Raw genomic sequence first — 23,368 nt, 5'->3', positions numbered from 1 at the left:
TGATGTCTGAAATAATCTCCTTCAATTCCGGCCCAAAAAGGGTCTTACCTTTGAAGGGAATATTAAGTAATTTAGTCTTGGACGACACATCAGCCAACCATGATTTTAGCCAAAGCGCCCTACGCGCCCCTATAGCAAAACCTGAGTTTTTCGCCGCTAATTTCGTTATTTGAAAAGCGGCATCCAATATAAAGGAATTAGCTAACTTAAGTGCGTGAACCCTGTCCATGACTTCATCATATGAAGTCTCCTTCTGGAGCGAGCTTTCTAATTCCTCGAACCAAAGAGACGCCGCTGAGGTGACAGTAATAATGCACGCAATTGGTTGAAGAAGGAAACCTTGCTGAACAAATTTCTTTTTAAGCAATCCTTCCAATTTTTTATCCATAGGATCTTTGAAAGCGCAACTGTCGTCTATAGGAATAGTTGTGCGCTTAGCTAACGTTGAAACTGCCCCCTCTACCTTAGGGACCGTCTGCCAGGCGTCCCTTCTGGGGTCTACAATGGGGAACATTTTCTTAAATATAGGAGGTGGGGCAAACGGTATACCCGGCTTCTCCCACTCCTTATTCACTATGTCCGCTACCCTCTTGGGTATCGGAAAGGCATCGGCGTGCACAGGGACCTCTAAGAATTTGTCCAATTTGCACAACTTCTCTGGAATTACCGAAGAATCACAATCATCCAGAGTAGCTAGTACCTCCTTAAGCAGGGCGCGGAGATGTTCTAGCCTAAATTTAAATGCTACAATATCATGATCTGCCTGTTGAGAAATTTTTCCTGAGTCAGAAATTTCTCCCTCAGACAGCCCCTCCCTCACGGCCAATTCCGATTGATGTGAGGGTAAAATAGATCAGGTATCGTCAGCGTCTACTTGTTCATCCTTTTCTGTATTTAAAACTGAACAATCACGCTTTCTCTGAAATGCTGGCAGTTTGGATAAAAGATTTGCTATAGAATTATCCACTACTGCTGTTAACTGCTGCATAGTAACAAGCATTGGCGCGCTAGATGTACTAGGTATCGCCTGCGCGGGCAAAACTGGTGTAGACACAGAAGGAGAGGATGTAGAACTATCCCCACTACCTTCATTAGAAGAATCATCTTGGGCAATTTTATTAAATGTGACAGAATTGTCCTTACTTTGTTTGGACGCAATGGCACAATTATCACATACACTTAAAGGGGGGACCACCTTGGTCTCTATACACACAGAACATAAGCTATCTGATGGCACAGACATGTTAGGCAGATTTAGGCAGGCTATTAATACAATAAAACGATTTTAAACAAAAACCGTTACTGTCTCTTTAAATAATAAAATGACACTTTATTTCTGAATGTTCAAAAAACTATGAAGGCAATATCCGATCTTTATGAAATTTTCACCCCAGTGTCTTAATGCTTTGAAAGTATTGCACACAAAAAATGAAGTCTCTAGACCCTTAAATGAGCAAACCGGAGCTAATTGTTCTATTTAACCGGTTTTACACACTACAGTCCCTGCTACAGCTTTTGCTATAGCTTTTACCTTCCTTAGGGGTTATTCTCCTCAGAAATAAGCCTTCCGGAGTCTGTCTGTTATCCACAGGACCCTCCCACATGAAGCTGCATGCACTGCCTTAGATATTAACTGCGCAACTGAGGCGCGAAAATGGGGCCTCCTCCCTCTGCATACTAGAGTGAAGGGGCCTTCCTGACTAGATTAGGCGTCTAAACCATGCCAGGCATAATTAAAACGTTCCCCAAAGTGTATATATGTTCACAAAACATTTGAAAAGCCATAAAAATGTGATAAGTGAATCGATTTGGCCCACAACAGTGTCTACCAGTACAAAAGCCCAACAAAATAAGCCTTGTAATTTGTTACTCAGTCTAAGAAAATGGCTTACCAGTCCCCTGAGGGAAAAAACTGACAGTCTTCTAGCATTATCATGTGTTGTTAGAAAAGAGACTGGTCATACCTGGAGCAGATGAGTCTGCAAACTGTTACCCCCAACTGAAGTTCTCTGGCTCGACAGTCCTGTGTGGTAACAGCAATGGATTCTAGTTACTTGTGCTAAAATCATAATCCTCTTTAACAGAAATCTTCATCACTTTCTATTGTAGAGTAAATAGTACAAACCGGCACTATTTTAAAATAAACTCTTGATAGAAGAATAAAAAACTACAACTAAACACCACAAACTCTTCACCATCCCCGTGGAGATGCTACTTGTTCAGAGCGGCAAAGAGAATGACTGGGGGGCGGGGCCAGAGGAGGGGCTATATGGACAGCTTTTGCTGTGTGCCTCTTTGCCATTTCCTGTTAGGGAAGAGAATATTCCCACAAGTAAGGATGAAGCCGTGGACCGTACACACCTATGTAGGAGAAATATTTCATATGCATTATCCCAAATAATGAAACTGACTGTCTGAAATAAGGAATACTGATTATCCTGAATAAAGGCAAATATAAGTTTAAACACATATATTTAGAACTTTACATATAAAGTGCCCAACCATAGCTTAGAGTGTCATAAAAACAAAATAAGACTTACTTACCCTAAGACACTCATCTACATATAGTAGACAGCCAAACCAGTACTGAAACGAGAATCAGTAGAGGTAATGGTATATAAGAGTATATCGTCGATCTGAAAAGGGAGGTAAGAGATGAATCTCTACGACCGATAACAGATAACCTATGAAATAGATCCCCTAGAGGAAGACCATTGTATTCAAATAGGCAATACTCTCCTCACATCCCTCTGACATTCACTGCACACAGAGGAAAACCGGGCTCCAGCCTGCTGCGAAGCGCATATCAACGTAGAATCTAGCACAAACTTACTTCACCACCTCCATGGGAGGCAAAGTTTGTAAAACTGAATTGTGGGTGTGGTGAGGGGGTGTATTTATAGGCATTTTGAGGTTTGGGAAACTTTGCCCCTCCTGGTAGGAATGTATATCCCATACGTCACTAGCTCATGAACTCTTGCTAATTACATGAAAGAAATCCCCGAACAAGAAGATAGAACCCACAGGGTTTCCATGGAAACCGTAAGACTTCCAAAATACTCCCCAAGAGGCCAAATGCCAAGGGGATTACCTCCCCAGTCAGACAGGGCAAAGAGACTTAAAGAGAAACAGTAAGCAATACTATTGAGCAATAACTCAATGACCATTACCACCAGCACAGTTGAGACAAACAACCTCAACTCAAAATGCAAAAGTTGCCACTGGTGACAACTGAAAGATGCATCCGAAAAGCATCAAACTAACCTCCAGGCAGGAACCAAAGCTCCCCTGAAGGGACAAGCGAACGTTCAAAACTCTAAGGTTCGAAACAGAACTGCCCAGGACCCAAAAAACTCCGTCAAGAAACAGGTCCCTAAGCCAGACCCCATGAAAACCGGGGCAGGCCGTATTACCTGAGGAAACCCCAGGTTACCTCATACGGAGAGAGCACTCTACGTAGTGCATTCGCAAGAAACTCAGACCAAGAGCATATACAAATATCTAGATAGGTCTAAAAGATGGCAACCCACACCCATAGGTGCAGCTGAACCCTGGATCCTCTGAGCTAGAGGACACCACCCCAGAGAACAACAGCCTAGAGATTCAAGTACAATACTCCAAGAAAAATTATCTTTTTATTGCAATTTGTAATACAAAGTGAAGAGACAATCAATCAGATGCATTTAAACTCTCCAGGGACCCTGAAGGTCACCAGGGACAGGGCTCTATATAATGGAGAACACCCAACAAAAGCTGGCTTCAAACTCGCAACCTTAGCCATGTGGGCAACTGCCAACTCACTAGGCTACCCAGCAGGCTGAACAAGCCCCTTAGGACGGAGAGACAAAATCCTCACAGGATCACCCTCCAGAAAAATCCCTGTACCAAACAAGGAAGACCATAGAAAACCCCACAACTCCTCTGCAGAGCGAACCAGGGATGGTAGCCAAGAAAAAGGGGGAGAAACTCAACCCCCTGCACTCCCTCTTATGAGAGCATGCGATACACAGAAAGAAGGGAAGACTGACATATCCGCACTTCCAAACTCAGATGACCGGACCACCCTTAAAGGGAAAAAAAGGCAGTCCCAGGAACCTCAATAGGTACCAGAGACTACCACAAGGACACCCGTAAGATACCAGGATAGAACCAAACTGCTGGACAGCCCGGGTACCAGTCATTCAGACCTCCAAACCCTTGGGAATGGGGAAACTACAGTTCCGAGGCCAAGGACCTCCAGAACCCCCGAGGAGACAGACAGGTCCGCACCCGGACCCCAACCTAAGGAAAAACGGTAGTGGGACACATCCTCCGACTCTGTTCACCGAAGACGAGGAGCAGGTTGACGTGTAAGAAAACGAAAACACCCCCTCAAGTTATTGGATAAAATAAAACCTAACACAAACACTTCATCAAAGTGAACAACTCAACAAGATAACCAGCACCTAGTGGGTGACATGAACCATAATGAACAGCAGCTAGTGCCCGACCAGTACAAGGAATTGCCCTGAACAGTCCAAGAAAAAAAAAAAAAAGAACACGAAGCCCCAAAGGGATCGATAAACTATAATCATATAGAAACACGCAGCTTCCAAGGATGTGCGCACGCGACCACAAAATCACAAGTATCAGTTCCAGAGAAGAAATGTTCCCACAACGGACAATTATAACAGACATGAGCTTCATAAAACAAGCCGATTAGAAGCCCCATCCTCCGAAGCTCAGAACTGGAACAGATACTTAAAAGAAAAAAAACAGACGATAAAGAGATTGGCTTCATCCCTACATGTCAAACCCAGTTTGCCGTCCGGCAAAGAAGACAGAGGATCCCTTGGCCCAGTAGGGCTGGAATCCTCCAGCACCGCTAAAACATGCCTTAGTAGAATACGCAGACGTGCCAGTCTACAATGGAAGGCAAAATGATCCCCCGCCGGGTCAATGGACGCCCCCGGCCCCAAGGGTAGGGCCCCTTAAGCCTCAGAGGCCATCGCTTCCCCAGAAGGTCTAACTGAATCAGGAGATCACATGCCCGACGAACCCTGGTTAACAGAACACGGACACTATCTTAAAAATACCTCTCTAGGGAGATATAAAATGTGCCAACGCTATAGATAGGGCCATGCGGAACCATGCTGTAAACTCTGGAGGAAACAAGCCGCCCTCCGGAGAAGGAGTAACGGCAGTAGGATCACCTGCTTGGGTACCAAAGGAAGGTTCTGGGGCACGAGCCTCGTAGGACATAGAATCCTCAGGGGCGGATGGCTCAGCGCACTCTAAATTCCCTGATTCGGGGGAATAGAGTACTCTAGAATGGCAATCGGCACATAACTGATGGGCATGGATAACCCGGGCCATTTCATAATCAATCGCAAGACGTATACTCCGAATCGGAGATATCGGTCTCCAAAAAAATAAATAAAAATAAAAATCAGAATCCTCCATGACTTGGAGATTGTAATTATGGACAAATACTAAAGTCACCTTACACCTCCCAATGGCTGGGGCACTCACCACCTCTCGTGAACCAGACAACTAACGAACAGACTCCCTCCATCGCCACTCGGTCGAGGTGCGGAAATGGAATACAACGTGACCACACCCGGTCACGAGGTGCATCGTGTAAGTCAAAAAATATGTGTCAGTCCCTAGGACCGCACAATCTGATGATATAAGGCTGTTATGTCCGAATAGCCATGAGCCCAAGTAACACTACACATTAGCAGATAAAAAAAAAAAAAATCACATAAACATGATTAAAGTCCCCCCTGTTCAATAACCCCCCTCAGAAGATATTAACCCTTGATTCCATTTAAGATAAAGGAGTCCCACAGGGGCCCTGGCTTCTTTCGTTAACATTACATTCACATATCGAAAAAAAAATTAACAATCTTACCGGAATCAACACCGTAGAACAGGAACACTGCCCTTCAAGTGTGACAGATAGTAGCATCACTTCTGACATGGACTTGAGTGAATAAAGGCAGGCAGTGAAATTAGTCAACGCTGATTGACCAGGAGCTGTTAATATGAGTCGGGATGGTTTTGCAGAACTCCCCCTGCATCTCCGGACTAACTTTAACCATGCCCTCACTGAGAGGCTGACAGGATTACTTAAAACTCCAGTCCCATTTTGAATAGTACTACCCTCCATGAGAGACTCTCTTCATCTTCTGACACTTCTCTGCCAACCTCCTGAGATGAAAGGCAAAGAATGACTGGGGGGGGTATGAGGGAAGTGGGGGAGGTATTTAGGTCTTTGGCTGGTGGTGGCTTTGCCTCGTCCTGGTGGCCAGGTTCTGAATTCCCAAAAGAAATGAATGCCGCTGTGGACTCTTCCCGTTTAAGAAGAAAATTTCAAGGTGTTTACTGTCCCTTGAATGTACTCAGAAATATAAAAAGGTATAACAGATATTCAGTCAGGCTTGGGATCGGTTTTATGGCCTGTGATAAAAAGGGGGTGGCTACAATTCTTGCCCAGCCTCTGAATGCAGCCTGGCTAGAAACCTGACCTTGGCCAAAATGTATTTAAAAAGGGACAGTATACATCCATTTTCATATAACTGCATATACTGGACACTACTACAAAGAAGAATATGCACAGATATGGATATAAAAATCCAGTATTAAACCTGGGGGGAAAAAACCTCCCAATTTAGCAAGGTTAATGAGGTTAGGCTGGGATACCTACTGAAATGGGCTGAGAAAGGGACACCAGTATACATCTAAAACTTTGAATCTTGGTTAGGAGTCTGAAAATCAGCACAATGTTATTTAAAAAATAAGCAAAACTATACATTGTTACAGACACTCCCAGATAGGCTATATAAAATGGATCATCTACAAACATTTATGCAAAGAAAATATAGTGTACAATGTCCCTTTAATGTTGAAGTCAGCAAAATAATATTGCTTTTTACATAGGAGCCTGCTACAGCATAATAATTCATCTTCCAAGCCTAATTTTGCTTGGAATAGATTATACTGATAAATGCAATGTGACTATTTTTGTTCATAAAATATTCCTTGATTTAAAAAAAAAAAAAAAAATGAAAAAAAATTGGGTTTAGTATTTTTTTTTTATTCAGATAGAGCATGCAATTTTAGGCAACTTTCTAATTTACTCCTATTATAAATTTTTGTTCGTTCTCTTGCCATCTTTATTTGAAAAGCAGGAATGTAAAGCTTAGGAGCTGGCCCATTTTTGTTTCCACACCCTGATTAGCACTTGCTTATTGGTAGCTACATTTAGTTTTACATTGTGTTAAGTATAAACGCCAGGGGGAACGTCAGCAGTGACGAGCAGATGACCTGACAGAGTCGGCTGTTAGAATGGCGATACAAAGCAGTATGTAATGTAAACACGCTAAGGGTAGCGTTACTAGTGACACATAAAAGGACACAATTCAGGGTTAGCTGTTAGAACGCCAATGTACAAGTGCAAAATGACGTTGAATCACTTTGAAACTTTTTAGCAGTGTAATGATTTGTATCCACTAAAAGGCTACATTTATCAATGGAAAACTGTGGAAGGGGAAAAGTGAAAATAGTTGTAATATCGCAACAGGCTGTTAAACTCATTTAGAACAAAAGTGGAAATATTCAGTTATGTATAAACCAAAAAATATCAATGAGTGGTTGAAAATGACAAAATATTTAAGTTTGGTATTCTAGGAGTAGGACAGTGAGTGATAAAAGTTAATAAAATGATACACAGGGGGGCGGAGCTAAGCCGTGCTGGAACATGGCCGCAACTCTGTAAAGCTCCGTGTCGGCCTTCCCTCTTAGCAACGCTAGCTTAATCAGGATCTCAACCTAACTAATGCCGGGAGCTGTGAGAAACCCTCTTACAAGCTGGCATCTGGATTCCTAACTTCAGCCTCGCAACTAACACCTTGGGGAGCTGCGGTTCCGCCGCCTCTGCTGTGGAGCCATAGCGCTGCTACCCCCGACTTTACCCAGCAGCCGAGATCGCCTTACTCCCCTCAAAACTTACCCGGTTAGCCCCTGGGCTCCCGACTGACTTACCGGTACCTCCGGTGAAGGCTGCTTCTACTTGTGTGCGCCTGGGATTTACTGCGCACGGCCGAAAGCTGCGGCCTTGTCGAGAGCCGGCGCCGCGGCTGGAGCCTCCTTCCACAGTACCGTCCTAACCGGGACCCCAACAACGAGGTATCTACAGTTTATGCTGGGCTGTGGTTGGCTTTTGCGGGTGACCTGGGAAGTGACTTTTATACCCATACTTTAATTGAGAAGCAAACACCGCTCCTTCAGCCTGCGCAAGCCACGTGGCTTTTTCCCTAGTACTGGGCTCTTAAACAAACACCCAGAGGACTCCCTATAAAACATAACTAAGCTAAATTTTCCACATTTGATCACAAGGTTTTTCCTCCTGACCACCTCTTCCCAACTATAGAATAGAGGGATCACAAGAATATACATAAATTTTTCCTTTTTTCATTGCACCCACTCCTCACTTAGCCGCTGCTGAGTGTGTGAAACGTCCTACGCAGTTTTTACATATTGTACAGTGTCATCCCCGATTCCCCGCTAGCAATCACCTTAGTCTGCCTGCCACCGCCTTTTTATCACATCAGAAGGCACCTGTCTCTGTCAACCTTCCCCCCTATATCTATGTCCAATATGGCCTCAAAAAAGGGACAGATCTGATAAACCATCCAAATCGTCATCCCAAACCCCATCGGTATCCTCCTTCTTTCAGACACCGTATCAATAACATCTGAAACTCTGCAGGAACAGTCGTGCCCCCTAAGCCCAACTAAGAACCTAAATGACCAACAGGATCCGCTGCAGGCTATTCAGGTGAGGCTTGCCGCGCTCCCTTCTAAGTCTGATCTGGACTCTCTCAAATCTTTTATTAAGGAGGAGATGAGGGATCTCAAAAGAGACCTTAATGAAATGGGGGCTCGTATGGACTACCTTGAGGAAGGTCAGGAGACCTTGAACAACCTGGTCAGCCTGAACACGCAACAACTCTCTATCCAAGACTCAAAAGTACAATCTCTTCAAGATAAAATAGAGGACTTGGATAACCGCGGACGTAGGAACAACTTGAGGTTCCGCGGTATCCCAGAAGATGTGACCCCTGACCTCCTCAAAAGATATATTATCGGCATGGCTCAGCACCTCTCTGAGTCACCGATATTGCTATCTGAAGATTTGGACAGAGTGCACAGAGCGCTTCGGCCCCTACCTAAGCCTCCACTGCCCCCACGGGATGTCATTGTCCGATTTCTAAGATTCTCTACTAAGGATGCCCTATGGCAGGCAGCAAGGTCCCAACAGACCATATCATTCAGAGGTCACTCTCTTCAGATCTATCAAGACCTCAGCCCCTACACGATTCAGAGGCGTAAGGTGATTAAGTTCATCACTAGTGCACTGCAGGAACATCATATTAAAGGGACAGTCAACCCAAAAATTACTGTTACTTTTTTAGATTAGTTAATTAACAATCTTTACATCAAACTCTAGCCCAATTTTTATCTAAATACACTTTGGCAGAAAATACACTTACTAGATCTCATGTAGCTGTTTTGAAATGGCCACCTGACTCCTCCTTCTCTGACGTCTCCCAAAAGCTTGAACTGCCACACTAGTACAGGAACTTCTCGTCCCTGCGCGCTCCTTTCATTCAGTTCTCAGTTTGAAAAACACATAGAAAGATTGCTAAGAAAGATTTGCATCCCATGTGGTGTGGTTGTTATTTACTGGTTTATTAAGGAAAGATAATAAAGAGTGCATTAAATGAACAATTTTTATAGAAAACTGTAAAGCTTAGTAAGCTGTGCTAATTATCTAATGCCAGATTTAATATCAATCAGGTGAGAAGAAAGTGCCTTTTCAGGGAGCTTCAGCACGCGAAACACAGGAGACTAAGGGGACTGCTGTCAAATTCAATCTCACTCTTTAGTAAACAGTTCACCCGCGATCTCTGCTGTTGCACTAATAGAAATAATACAGCGTTGTTACATTGGGCACATGGACAACAGACTTCATTACCAAGTTTCTTGCATGTTGACAAAGCAGCAAGAATGATAAAGCACGCCAGATCTTACCGGAATAAGCAGCAGATAATACAGCGTTGTTACATTGGTGCCAAGGATCCGGAGCCTGCACAACATTATCCGCTGTAGGCTGTTGACTTATGTAATTATCACCGGCTTTGTCAACATTTGTCATACCAGATCAGGAAACCGGAGAGCGGATAATGTTATGCAGGCTCCGGATCCTTGGCACCAATGTAAGAACTGTCATTTTGTAATAGCACCAGGGTGATATCCAAGGCTGAGATGAGTGCATCCACTCTGTATAGCCAAATACTGCCCAGAAGAAAAACCTGTAGCTTTTAGGTGTTCCTAATGTCTGTGACCCGGTGCAGAAAATTCACAAAAGGCAGGTACCGGGGTTTCAGAAGGTTGCACCCAAGCAAGATATCTGTACCCAAGTTATAGTGATCGTATAAGGTAGACTGGCAGATCCTGTGAAACATTGTCTGAAGTGCCCTCCACTGGGTGCCACGCAGGGCAGCGCAGGAAAACAATTACAAACACTTGTAACTGCAGGTGGAATGGGAGGCAGTTATGTGCCACTTTCTTGTATGTTGACAAAGCCGGTGATAATTACATAAGTCAACAGCCTACAGCGGATAATAGTAGTGACTCGCTGGGCACTATGTGTGTCTGTGGCAGGACATCCCCTGGCACATAACTCCCTCCCATTCCACCTGCAGTTACAAGTGTTTGTAATTGTTTTCCTGCGCTGCCCTGCGTGGCACCCAGTGGAGGGCACTTCAGACAATGTTTCACAGGATCTGCCAGTCTACCTTATACGATCACTATAACTTGGGTACAGATATCTTGCTTGGGTGCAACCTTCTGAAACCCCGGTACCTGCCTTTTGTGAATTTTCTGCACCGGGTCACAGACATTAGGAACACCTAAAAGCTACAGGTTTTTCTTCTGGGCAGTATTTGGCTATACAGAGTGGATGCACTCATCTCAGCCTTGGATATCACCCTGGTGCTATTACAAAATGACAGTTCTTACATTGGTGCCAAGGATCCGGAGCCTGCATAACATTATCCGCTCTCCGGTTTCCTGATCTGGTATGACAAATGTAATTATCACCGGCTTTGTCAACATAAGTCAACAGCCTACAGCGGATAATGTTGTGCAGGCTCCGGATCCTTGGCACCAATGTAACAACGCTGTATTATCTGCTGCTTATTCCGGTAAGATCTGGCGTGCTTTATCATTCTTGCTGCTTTGTCAACATGCAAGAAACTTGGTAATGAAGTCTGTTGTCCATGTGCCCAATGTAACAACGCTGTATTATTTCTATTAGTGCAACAGCAGAGATCGCGGGTGAACTGTTTACTAAAGAGTGAGATTGAATTTGACAGCAGTCCCCTTAGTCTCCTGTGTTTCGCGTGCTGAAGCTCCCTGAAAAGGCACTTTCTTCTCACCTGATTGATATTAAATCTGGCATTAGATAATTAGGACAGCTTACTAAGCTTTACAGTTTTCTATAAAAATTGTTCATTTAATGCACTCTTTATTATCTTTCCTTAATAAACCAGTAAATAACAACCACACCACATGGGATGCAAATCTTTCTTAGCAATCTTTCTATGTGTTTTTCAAACTGAGAACTGAATGAAAGGAGCGCGCAGGGACGAGAAGTTCCTGTACTAGTGTGGCAGTTCAAGCTTTTGGGAGACGTCAGAGAAGGAGGAGTCAGGTGGCCATTTCAAAACAGCTACATGAGATCTAGTAAGTGTATTTTCTGCCAAAGTGTATTTAGATAAAAATTGGGCTAGAGTTTGATGTAAAGATTGTTAATTAACTAATCTAAAAAAGTAACAGTAATTTTTGGGTTGACTGTCCCTTTAAATACCGATGGGGTTTCCCTTTTAGTTTAATAATCAACCACAATGGTTCACAAATTGTTTACAAGGATTACAACGACCTTGACCAGCTGTCCAGATCCCTCAACATTCCATTCAATAACCCGGTGGATCCGGGTGTCCTACCCCCTCCCGCGGCTGCGTTTCCAGGCCCCTCACGCCCATTGGAGCAAAGATCACAGTGGCAGAGGGTCCAACCCAAGAGAAGAAAAGTGGATAGTTTACTGCCTAGGAATGAATCTTTGTCTTCATGAGACTCCATTCACCTCACGATTAGATCTGGTTCTCCTTTTTTGTACTACAATTGGTAAAATTGGAGCGTCCCTCTTCTTGAATAGTGGCCTGGCCCATCCGCCTAGGCTGATTTGCGGCGCATTTGCTTCATACCGCAGATCTTGGGACATTTCCTGCCACACCAGCTGGACATGTTAGATTCCTGACCCCACGCTGGTAACGTATGGTGTTATATATGACTTTAATTATATGCCTTAAATGCAGTTTTCATCCTACCCACCATTTAGTTAGTGACTTTGCATAATATCTCACCCCCAGGTGGCCGTTGGTCACTTTGGGCCCTATGGAACTTTACATTACAGGATGCAAGATGTTCTACTGTTTTACCGCTTATCTTATGCTTCGTTTACTTCACTAATATTGTTATGTCACCATATGTTATGTATATTTTCTGCTATTTTTAAAGGTTATATGTTAGATTTGCTGTTTACTCCATACCAAAGATATCACGCCCAGGGCCTTGAGTTAAATTAAATTTTATCCCTGTCTCTCTTAATATAAATCGCCATCTAGTTTATTTATGTGTTTAAACCCAGAAGAGAGCTAATGTGGCCAATATCTTGATGTTTACTGTTCTGTATTCTCTACAGTTTTGTGCAAAAATGTTTTACCTGCCTTTCACGAGGCTTTTTGACATATGCAACCGTTCCAGCAGCTTGTTGTGGATGATTTGTGTCCCCTTAATACCTCATGATCCCCTCTTTATATTATGTCCCCAAGGCGGGAAGTGTCACATCCCCATGATCTACCTCCCGGATAACCCCCCTCACTCCATATATCTATCCCCTACATCGAAGTCCATGCCTCCCCGTTCGACTATGACAATGGGTGGCGACCAGATATTTTACAAATATTCCTTATTAAGTTTCGAGGAGTCCTAGAAGACCATTCATTCCCATGGCTCCCCTTATTCCTAGCCTGGCGGATAATCAGGTTATTTTTATGATTATCAGTAAAAGTAGACGCTGTGGCTGGATCCTTTGGTTTATTATTCTCTATATGCCTCGACCCATTAACAGAGCGTCATTCCTGGGCATGTAATGTATCAGCATTAGTACCTACTTACAAGATAACCCCCTTGCCCCGTAGTGCCATCCTCCAAACCGCGCGCCTTTCTCTCATGATGCTGGGCACGGTTGAGGTATTCAAGGCGCCACCTAATACTATCTCGCAATTAAATGGCACTTCATACATCCCTTTACAGCCCCCGCATTGGTTAATTCTAAATTTATATTTGATATACCCCTGATAATTTCTTGATTTACTTATAACCTAAGAGTTTAAAAGGCGATATTCTTCCCCCCTAGTAAAGTGTACAACGGAATGATGTATACACTTATTGTTTCCCTCTGGTTTTATGTTTTCCAAAATGTATTGTTTACAGTGCTTGTTTTGTTCCCTCATTATCTCCTTTTTATTTCTTCTCTTTGTCCGGTCTCGGGGCGGGCTCCTACCTCTCATCTAACCCAGGGTGACCCAGAACTTAGTGGACTTAATGCCCTCCTCTCCTCACAGACACATGGCTAATACCTTACATCATATTAAATTCCTCTCTCATAATACCAAGGGCCTCAATAGTCCCCAAAAGAGGTCGATGGCCCTCAGAGACTACAAAAGACAGAAGGGGGACATTCTTTTTATCCAGGAGACTCATTTTCGCAGGGGCTCTGAACCCAAAGCTAGCTTCCGGAAATTTGGGACTGGCTATTTCTCTTCCCATTCCTCTAAACACAACGGGGTTGGGATCTTGATCCACAGACACTTACCTTTCACCCTGACCTCTACCCATAGAGACAAAGACGGACGTTATATAATATTAGTTGGATTCCTGTACCACAAACCCGTCACCCTGGTGAACATCTATGCCCCCAATGTGAATCCTGTCCCATTTTTCCACCACCTCTGTCACAAAGTCCTTGAGGTTGCTAGGGGTAGCTTGATTCTGGGGGGGCGACTTCAATCTAGCACCCTGCCCTTGACTGCTCCACGGGCACCTCCTCCACACCCAGTAAGACGCTACGACAAGTTAGACAATCCCTCTCACACCTGGCGCCTCCAGCACCCCGATGATAGGGAATTTACCTTTTTCTCCAACCCCCACCAGTTATATACGAGAATAGACTATCTCTTTACTGATGTACCTAGCTTATCCTCTATCACTGCTACAAATATCCTTCCCATAACATGGTCTGACCATGCTATCATTAGCTGCCAGCTGGGCTGGCACCCTACAGACCCTTCTCAGTCTACATGGCGATTAGACAAATCCCTCCTTAGAGACCCCCAGGTGATCGTACAATTACAAAAGACCTTACTCGACTACTTCCAAAGAAATGACATACCTGAGTCAGATATACATGATATTTGGGGCACACATAAGTGTGTTCTCAGAGGTGAGCTCATTGCAATCAGGACGGCCAAACGTAAACAGCACATTTACCTCAACGCCCTCTTGGGAGATATCGCCAAACTTCAGACCCTACACTTGGCACACCCCACAGATAAATCCCTCACTGACAGCCTTACACATAAGAGACCAACTTCGTCTACTTCTTGGCACTGAAGCCAAGAATAAAGCCCTGTTTCTCAAAAAAAATCTACCACGAGGGCGCGAACAAACAAACAAGGTAGGATGCTGGCCCGACAATTAAAAAAAAGAACGAACAAACAATACATATTGAGGATTAGGGATTCCAGGGGGACATGGCAGTCTGACTCCACAGACATTACACAAACCTTTAGAGACTTCTACGATAAACTCTACAACATTAGACGAGGACAAGCAGACCCTGCCCCTGAAGACATAGCTGCTTATTTAGGCGACATAATTTTACCTAAATTGACCGATGACCAGAGGGACGAATTAGACTTGCCATTCTCAGAGGAAGAGCTCCTCCTAGCTCTGTCATCTCTCCCTTCCGGGAAAGCTCCAGGCCCCGATGGGTTCAGTAACTCTTACTATAAACAATTCAAGGGAATCCTATCTCCCCACCTACTTAGATATTTTAATAGCATAGATGACACTGGAGCTTTCTCGCCGTCTTCTCTACAAGCACACAATACTGTTATTCCTAAGCCCCATAAAGCCCGATTCAATCACTAATTATCGCCCGATTTCCCTTATTAACACTGACCTAAAAATCTATGCAAAGATAATAGCTACCCATCTTAACCGCGTTCTCCCCACCCTCATACACAATGACCAGGTGGGCTTTGTCCCTGGCCGGGAGGCTAGGGACAACACTGTTCGTAATGTCATGTTGATCTGGCACGCCAATAATCAAAACATCCCCACTGCCTTTGTCTCGACAGACGCCGAAAAGGCGTTCGACTGGGTCAACTGGTCTTATCTCCGGGCCTCTCTAGGGGCATACGGCATAGGAGACACTACCCTACAACGAATATTCGCCTTATATAACTCACCCTGCGCCCGCAACATAGTTAATGGATCCCTCTCCCCTCCCATAGATATCAGGAACGGAACACGTCAGGGCTGCCCTCTTTCTCCCCTACTATTTGCCCTCTTCATCGAGACATTCGCCTCCAGAGTTAGAAACTCCCCAGGGGTCCAGGGTGTCGTGGTGGAGGGCGACGAATACAAACTGTCGCTCTTTGCCGATGACATCCTGTTCTCCCTTACCCGGCCCGAGTCCTCGATACCCAGTCTTCTGTCAGAACTTGCAAGATTTCAGTCCCTCACTGACTTCTTGGTTAACCATACTAAGTCGGAGATCCTGCCCATTGGTCTCCCGGGGAGCTCGATAGCATCTATTAAACTTACCTGTCCCTTAAGGTGGTGCTCTGGGGCGCTTAGATATCTTGGCATTTCCCTCCATAACACTTTTGACAGATTGTTCCAGGAGAATTATATACCCATTAAAACCGTAATTATGCGCGATCTATCCTCCTGGGGCTCGAAAAAGCTCTCTTGGTGGGGACGGATCAACACGATAAAGATGAACATTTTTCCCAGGCTTCTCTATATAATGGGAGCTCTCCCGATACCCCTGCCCCCCAGATATCTACACCAAGTACAGAGTTTATTTAGTGCTTTCATCTGGAGAAAGAGACCCCCGCAAATAAACAAAGTTACCATGTCCTTATTGCGTGAGCACGGAGGCCTTAGCCTCCCCGATTTAGATAAATACAGAACATCCCTACACTTGCAAAGGATCCTTGACTGGCGGGTGGCGGGGGAACAGAGGAGATGGGTCCGTTTAGAAGAACATATTAACCCTAACCGGTCGTTGGCTACCCTGTTTTGGAGCCATACATTTCGCGAGAATACTAAGATGCTATCTTTCCCGATCACCCGGGAGACAGCGGATGTATGGGTTCGAGCTATACGGCAAAACCCCTGCCTGTCATCCAACCCGAGCCCCCTGACATCTTTGACCCATAATCCCGTATTTTCCTTAAAGTCACTCGGGAGCCTTGATCCCTTTCCCTGTCATGACAACAACGTACAAGTATATAATGTCACCTCTAATGAAAGATTATGTACTCAGGAACAGCTCATCGACATGGGCCACGAATGGGCACGTAATTGGTTTTCCTATAGAAGACTCCAAAATTACATTAGCACCCACTCTCATAAAAATAATGACCCGTCCCCCCACTAACCTTGAGAAGCTGTTCCTGTCGAGCTCCCCGTTGAGACACTCACTCTCCGCCATCTACAAAATTCTGCTCCAACCATTACCAGGCAACCTGCCGTATTGTATGGAGATGTGGGAGAGGGAATTAGGTAGAATTATCCTTCCACAAACGGCTGCTACTATATTCCTAAACACTAAAAAATCCTCCATCTCAGCATCCATACTTGAAACTAACTATAAAATTTTACACTGTTGGTACCTTACCCCTCGAAAACTGCATCGGCTATACCCAAACACAAATAAATGCTGGAGATGCGGCCATGTGGGCAGTGGCATGGGCCACATGTGGTGGTGGTGCTCAAGACTGAACCACTTCTGGTACGAAGTTATTGCTGAAGTCGAGAACATATTACATATTCAGATCCCCCCTAACCCTCTCATATGGCTATTGAATAAACCGGTCAGATTGCCATTTAAATCTCTTCTCCCCCTATTTCGGATATTTACAAATAGTGTTAAGACATTGGTTGCCAAAAATTGGAGGTCCACAGATATCCCCTCCTTGAGAATGTGGAGGGACAGGGTGTCTGAATTACTGGAACTAGAGGAATACTCTGAGGACAAGAAAGGGAACACCGAGAATTTCATAGCCATCCGAGCGGTTTGGGACGACTACCTAAATACTACATAAACTTCACACTAGGCGACTGGGTGCTATGATGACTCTAGCTACGTCTACTATTTACTATTGGGGTTTGTGGGTCCCTTCTACTCGATTGGGGGTGGGTGGCTTCCCCGAGACTGGACACTCGATGCTACTATAATTTATGCTTTATTGTGATTTCCCTCCCCTTTCTCTCTCCTCTACCCTTTTTCTTTCTGGACATATCTAGTTGTTCCTTATCACATTGAAAATTGGAACTTGTGTCGATGCTCTGATATTGTTCATGCAAATTGTTCTTATTTATGTTACTGATTCCCGTGTGGAAAGATGTGGAGCGTTCACAGTTTCTATGTTAATAAAAGAATTTGACTAAAATGATACACAAGGTCTATTTAAGCACTAGTAAGAGATATATTTAGTATAACAATATTTCTGCTTTTTGTATAGTGCTGTTGGTGAATACAACATACCTTCAATATGCAATAAATGAGAATTTGATGTAGTTAATTGTGTGTATGTTTACACACTCACACATACACTATTAACTACATCAAACTCATTAATTGCATATTGAAGGTATGCTGTATTCACCAAAATCATACCTGTAGAACGTATTGTATAGATATGAACATTTTTTTACAATAAGGTTATGGGTTTTATTTAATTCTTTGGAAGATATTTTGAAATGTTGTTTTGACAAAAGCTTATGCTTAAAGGATTACTTTCTGTTATAATTTTTAAGCTAAACGACTAACATATTAAAGTTAATAAACATTAATTAAAACCTACTGACCTATATTTTCTCCAAAACGAAGTTTCATAACGTCCTAAAAGTTATATATCTTTTATTCGCCGATGATGTCACGTTATCCTGCCCACTATTTTCAGCACTGCGTGTTCAAAATACTTAAACCAATAACTGTGTTTAAAGGGACAGTCAACCATAGAATTGTTATTGTTTTAAAAGATAGATAATCCCTTTATTACTCATTCCCCAGTTTTGCATAACCAACACAGTTATATTAATATACTTTTTACCTCTGTGATTACCTTGTATCTAGGAACCTTCTTCCAGCCCCCTGATCACATGACTGTGACTGTTTATTATCTATTGTCTTAAATTTAGCATTGTGTTGTGCTAGATCTTAAATAACTTTCTGTGCCTGAACACAGTGTTATCTATATAGCCCACGTGTACTTTCTGTCTCTTTGTGTTGAAAAGAGATTTAAAAAGCATGTGATAAGAGGCAGCCCTCAAAGGCTTAGAAATTAGCATATGAGCCTACCTATGTTTAGTTTAAACTAAGAATACCAAGAGAAAAAAGCAAATTCGATGATAAAAGTAAATTGGAAAGTCAATTAAAATTAAAAGTCCTATCTGAATAATGAAAGTTTAATTTATACTTGACTGTCCCTTTAAAGCGCCATTTTGAAACCTAGGTATTGTAAACGGATTGGTACAGAGCAAAGGATACCCACGGAGTGGGTTTGGAAAACAATTAAATTTGCAGATAAGATTTCTGATATACGGTAGAGATATGTTAATGAAATGCTATTGATAAAAAGCGTATTTGGGGTAGTTAGTTAGTAACAGGCATAGAAAATATTTACTTACAGTGGCCCTTTAAGCTGAAACGTCAACTCCTAATTGAGTTAATGGATAACCAATAAAAATAATTTTTCACATAAAGACTTAGTCTCCTTTGATAATTTACATTTATAAGAATAAGGATGCACAAGGAAGAAATAGGAGTGCATGCTTGTCCTGGGAGACTTGTTTCATGTGACCTAGGCCTCCTGGTTGGGGCCGAAACGTTATGTATTTTCTACAATAAAAGGTGATATTCAAATTCTCTGGTGCTGGCTTTTTGTGCTGCTGTGGATATTTTGGGGATTTTCACCAGAATCCTGTTCTACCAGAGTGGTTGTGGATGCTGGTGAGTGCAGATCTCATTGTAAAAATATAAAAAAAAAAAAAAAAAAAAAAAAAAAAAATGTATATATATATATTATTTTTTATACTATAGTATCCCTGTAAATCTTAGAGTTTGCGGGCTATCCAACTTGGCGTCAGTTGGGACGCACGACTATTGGCTAAGAGGTGGAAACGTCACCTCACAGCAGCTCAGTGAGGCGAACGCTTCCAACAAATAAATGAGCTTTCAGCATTAAGTATTTTATACTTAAAAAAAGAAAGTCCCCTTTGTTCACAAACGCTAAGATTTACAATCACTTTAATAGGCTAGAGCTAAGGATAGTTTTTAACAGTTTCTGTTGCCTGGCCACAGATCTGTACAGGCAAATTCAGGATGACTTAGAGGAAACTTATTATAGAGCTTTTTAAGATAACAATCTGTGAGACTAAAATGTATTTCAAACCCACCTGCAGGATGAAATCATCCTATAAGGCACAGAAATGCCTGTTCCAGCATGAATATAGAACCTTAGCCAGATTGTGTATGAAGTGCTAAACAAAGGCTGCACAGAAGGTTTTCAAATCTTATACTGGTGAATACCAAAATGTGGTTTGGTAGTTACAATTTTGTAAAACTATATTAAATATTCTTGTGAGGATTTAAAAAAAATTATAAACAGGCCTGTACATTTTGGGGTAATCTGATATTAGTATATAGCAAAAGAATTGGAGGCACCTCTGAAGACAGCAGGTAATAATTTAAATGTGTCAATTTAGAAAACAAGTCCCATGGGTTGATTATGCTTGTTTGTAGTATACATGAGGTTTTTTTTATTTTAGCTCATATATAATGGGCTTTCCTTTCCAGCTGAACTGTTCTATATTGGACATAGATTCTTGTAGACTTGTATAAAAAAAACAATACAGAATAAAAATGGAAGGGGATATGCCATTTATCATAACAAGATGTAGTTGGCAAGCTGTTTCAGGTTATGCATACTCAGTACTTAAAGGGACAGTTTACTCAAAAATGTTCTCCCCTTTAATTTGTTCCCAATGATCCACTTTACCTGCTGGAGTGTATTAAATTGTTTACAAGTATTTCCATTACCCTTATATTGGCATTTGAAATAGCTGATTTAGCCTGTGGTATCCCCACCCAGTCAGTAGAAGAAACTACACTCCCAGAGGGTTATAGAAGAGAAGGTAATAAAATGTTAATTTTCCATTGTTCTCTCCAAGTATTGGTGATTGGTTTATGGACAAATATAAGATAAAGAAGCATGTATATTTGCACAATGTGATAACGTAATGAGATCTGATTATACCTACAAGCTCAACCCATTTTATTAGGTTGTGGCTTTAAAACACAAAATCAGCTCATTCATATACACAAATAAGCCTTAAAAAGCAAATCTCATACTACGCAGCTGGTAAAAAAAGTAATTGGAAACATTAAGGGAAAAACAATGTTATAGTATACTGTCCATTTAAAGGAGAGAGAGTTAGCTGTACCTTACATCCAGGGTCGGCTCAACCATGGGAGCAAGTGGGTTCAATGGACCAGGCAGCACTTGACAAGGGGCAGTATATCAGTGACTGAGTCAGTCACTGTCAGACCCAGCCCACTCCTGTCCTCTCACCATGGGGAAAGTCACAGGCTCCCAAGGTGAGACAAGTACATCTCTTACTTCCTGACCTCTTATTGTGAAACTGTGCATAAGCATTGGTTGCATGCAGGTAGGCAGGCTTAGTAAGGTCAGAGGCCAAGCCTAGTAGTTTGATATGCTAATCATTAATGTTACAACTGTGGTGGGGGGGGCATCGCTGTGGACCCAGACAGCACAGTATCTTGAGCCAGCCCTGTTTACCTCTCCTGTTTTCAGTCTTATCCATCTAGGATTCTTCTGATACAGTTGAAATGTATATTAAAAAAAAAAAAAAAAAAAAAAAAACACTTATAACTTATTTTTCTTATAGACTCTCTAAATAGAATACAAATACAAATATACAATGTGAACACAATTTGCTTTATGGCCCTTTTCCCCCCACACACACAAAGAGCTGTTTAATCTCCCTTTTTACCTAAAACACTTTGCTGCATTTTTTTTAAAATAAAATACCCACCTATTACTCTTCAGCAATTGAATGAGTGCCCGAGCTTGCCCTTTAGTATAACTCATAGGGCGCTGAAATGTTTCTGGTTCCTGTCTTTGAGCTTTCCTCATAGGCACATATTGATCTGTAAGAGATTGTGTTCTTTGCCTTAAAATCTGCAAGATTGAAAGAAAAAAAAAAAAAATTGTGTTAATTCTGCTCAAAAACAGCACGACATAGAACAGACATAGAAGTCAACATTGAACTTCCATTATTTAGCAAGATAATTTATTTTGGTTTCCTTAGTTGAAGCTTAGCTCCTCTTCAATGAGAGGATACCTAGGTAGGCTCAGAAGTGCACATGTATCAAGCATTATATTTAGAACATTGTTGCTAAAATTGCCCAAGACGCACACTTCTGAGCCTATCTAAACAGTCATCTTTATACTGGTATAGACCTATCTCAATAGTGTCAATTGACAGAACAAGAACCATGTCACATATCTAGTATAATAACTGTCAATAGGAAACAACTTCTATTTTCAAATTTACTTTGTTCTCTTGGAAACCATTGTTGAAACACAATATGTACATATTCTACACTAGTGGAAGCTAGCTGGTGACTGCACATTATGTCTCATAATTGTCTACATGTGCTCAGCTAGCTCTCAGTAGTGCATTGCCGTTTCCTCAGGAAAAGTGATCAAAAGGAATGAAGCAAATTTAATAGAAGTAAAATTTTTAAGTTGTTTAAACTGATATGTTCTACCTGAATCCTGAAAGAAAATGAACAATTGGTTTTCGTGTCCCTTTAAGAGACATGTGACAAATTGATACATTGAAAGTTCATTGGTGAGATCAGTTATTGAGTGGTATTAAAAATATGCCAGTTTAGTTTTTGCCGAATTTTAATGCAAGTACAGTTTTTTTTTCCTGATCTGCCCCATAGCATTTTTTATTATTTTATTTTTTTTACTTAGTTTTGTTGCCAGAGTCCCAAGTCAAAAGCCAAAACACCAGAGCCATTATTTGCAATGAGAATGTATTCCCAGTGCTATTTTCTTGTTGGTTTCCTAGGGGGATGACTCAAAGATTAGCACACAGATTTTTCCTATATAATTAAGGAAGCTGTGTTGTAAGTATAAAGGATGCTTTAAAAAGAGACATTCCAGTCAAAATTTCAATGCACATAGATGAATTACATCTTTGAATAGAAACATTTACAACATACATGTATTAGCTAAAATGCTTCTAGTAAAAAGGGACACTGAACCCAATTTTTTTCTTTTGTAATTCAGAAAGAGCATGCAATTTTAAGCAACTTTCTAATTTACTCCTATTATCAATTTTTCTTCGTTCTCTTGCTATCATTATTTGAAAAAGAAGGCATCTAAGCTTTTTTTTGGTTTCAGTACTCTGGACAGCACTTTTTTATTGGTGGATAAATTTATCCACCAATCAGCAAGGACAACCCAGGTTGTTCACCAAAAATGGGCCGGCATCTAAACTTACATTCTTGCATTTCAAATAAAGATACCAAGAGAATGAAGAAAATTTGATAATAGGAGTAAATTAGAAAGTTGCTTAATTTCATGCTCAATTTAAATCACGAAAGAATTTTTTTGGGTACAGTGTCCCTTTAACTGTTTAAGCGTTAACATTGTTCTCTGCACGTGTATGTGAAGCATAGCTAGATATTGTCGATGCAACAGCATTTTTTTCCCCATTTTTTATTGAGATATAAAACAAAAACATAAGGGGCATGGTACAATAGAAAGTTTCAATTTGTACACAAAACAATAGGTATTGTTGGTAAATTACAGATTGGGAATGGTCAGCAAAAATTTACAATATACACACACACCTCATGAAAT

General features: G+C 41.9%; 1 protein-coding gene across 1 annotated transcript in view; it reads right to left on the bottom strand.

Moving 5' to 3' along the window:
• Positions 1–21,666, bottom strand: part of MOV10 (Mov10 RISC complex RNA helicase) — a 349,433-nt gene extending 327,767 nt beyond the window's left edge. Inside the window, exon 1 of the mRNA XM_053706650.1 lies at positions 21,525–21,666. Within this exon, the coding sequence (XP_053562625.1) occupies positions 21,525–21,625 (101 nt within the window). The 5' untranslated portion in view covers positions 21,626–21,666. The remainder of the gene's footprint in view (positions 1–21,524) is intronic.
• Positions 21,667–23,368: the final 1,702 nt, after the last annotated feature.

Source organism: Bombina bombina, chromosome 3, assembly GCF_027579735.1.
Source record: "Bombina bombina isolate aBomBom1 chromosome 3, aBomBom1.pri, whole genome shotgun sequence".
In the NCBI taxonomy this organism is placed as follows: domain Eukaryota; kingdom Metazoa; phylum Chordata; class Amphibia; order Anura; family Bombinatoridae; genus Bombina; species Bombina bombina.
This window is presented reverse-complemented; position numbering and strand designations above follow the sequence as displayed.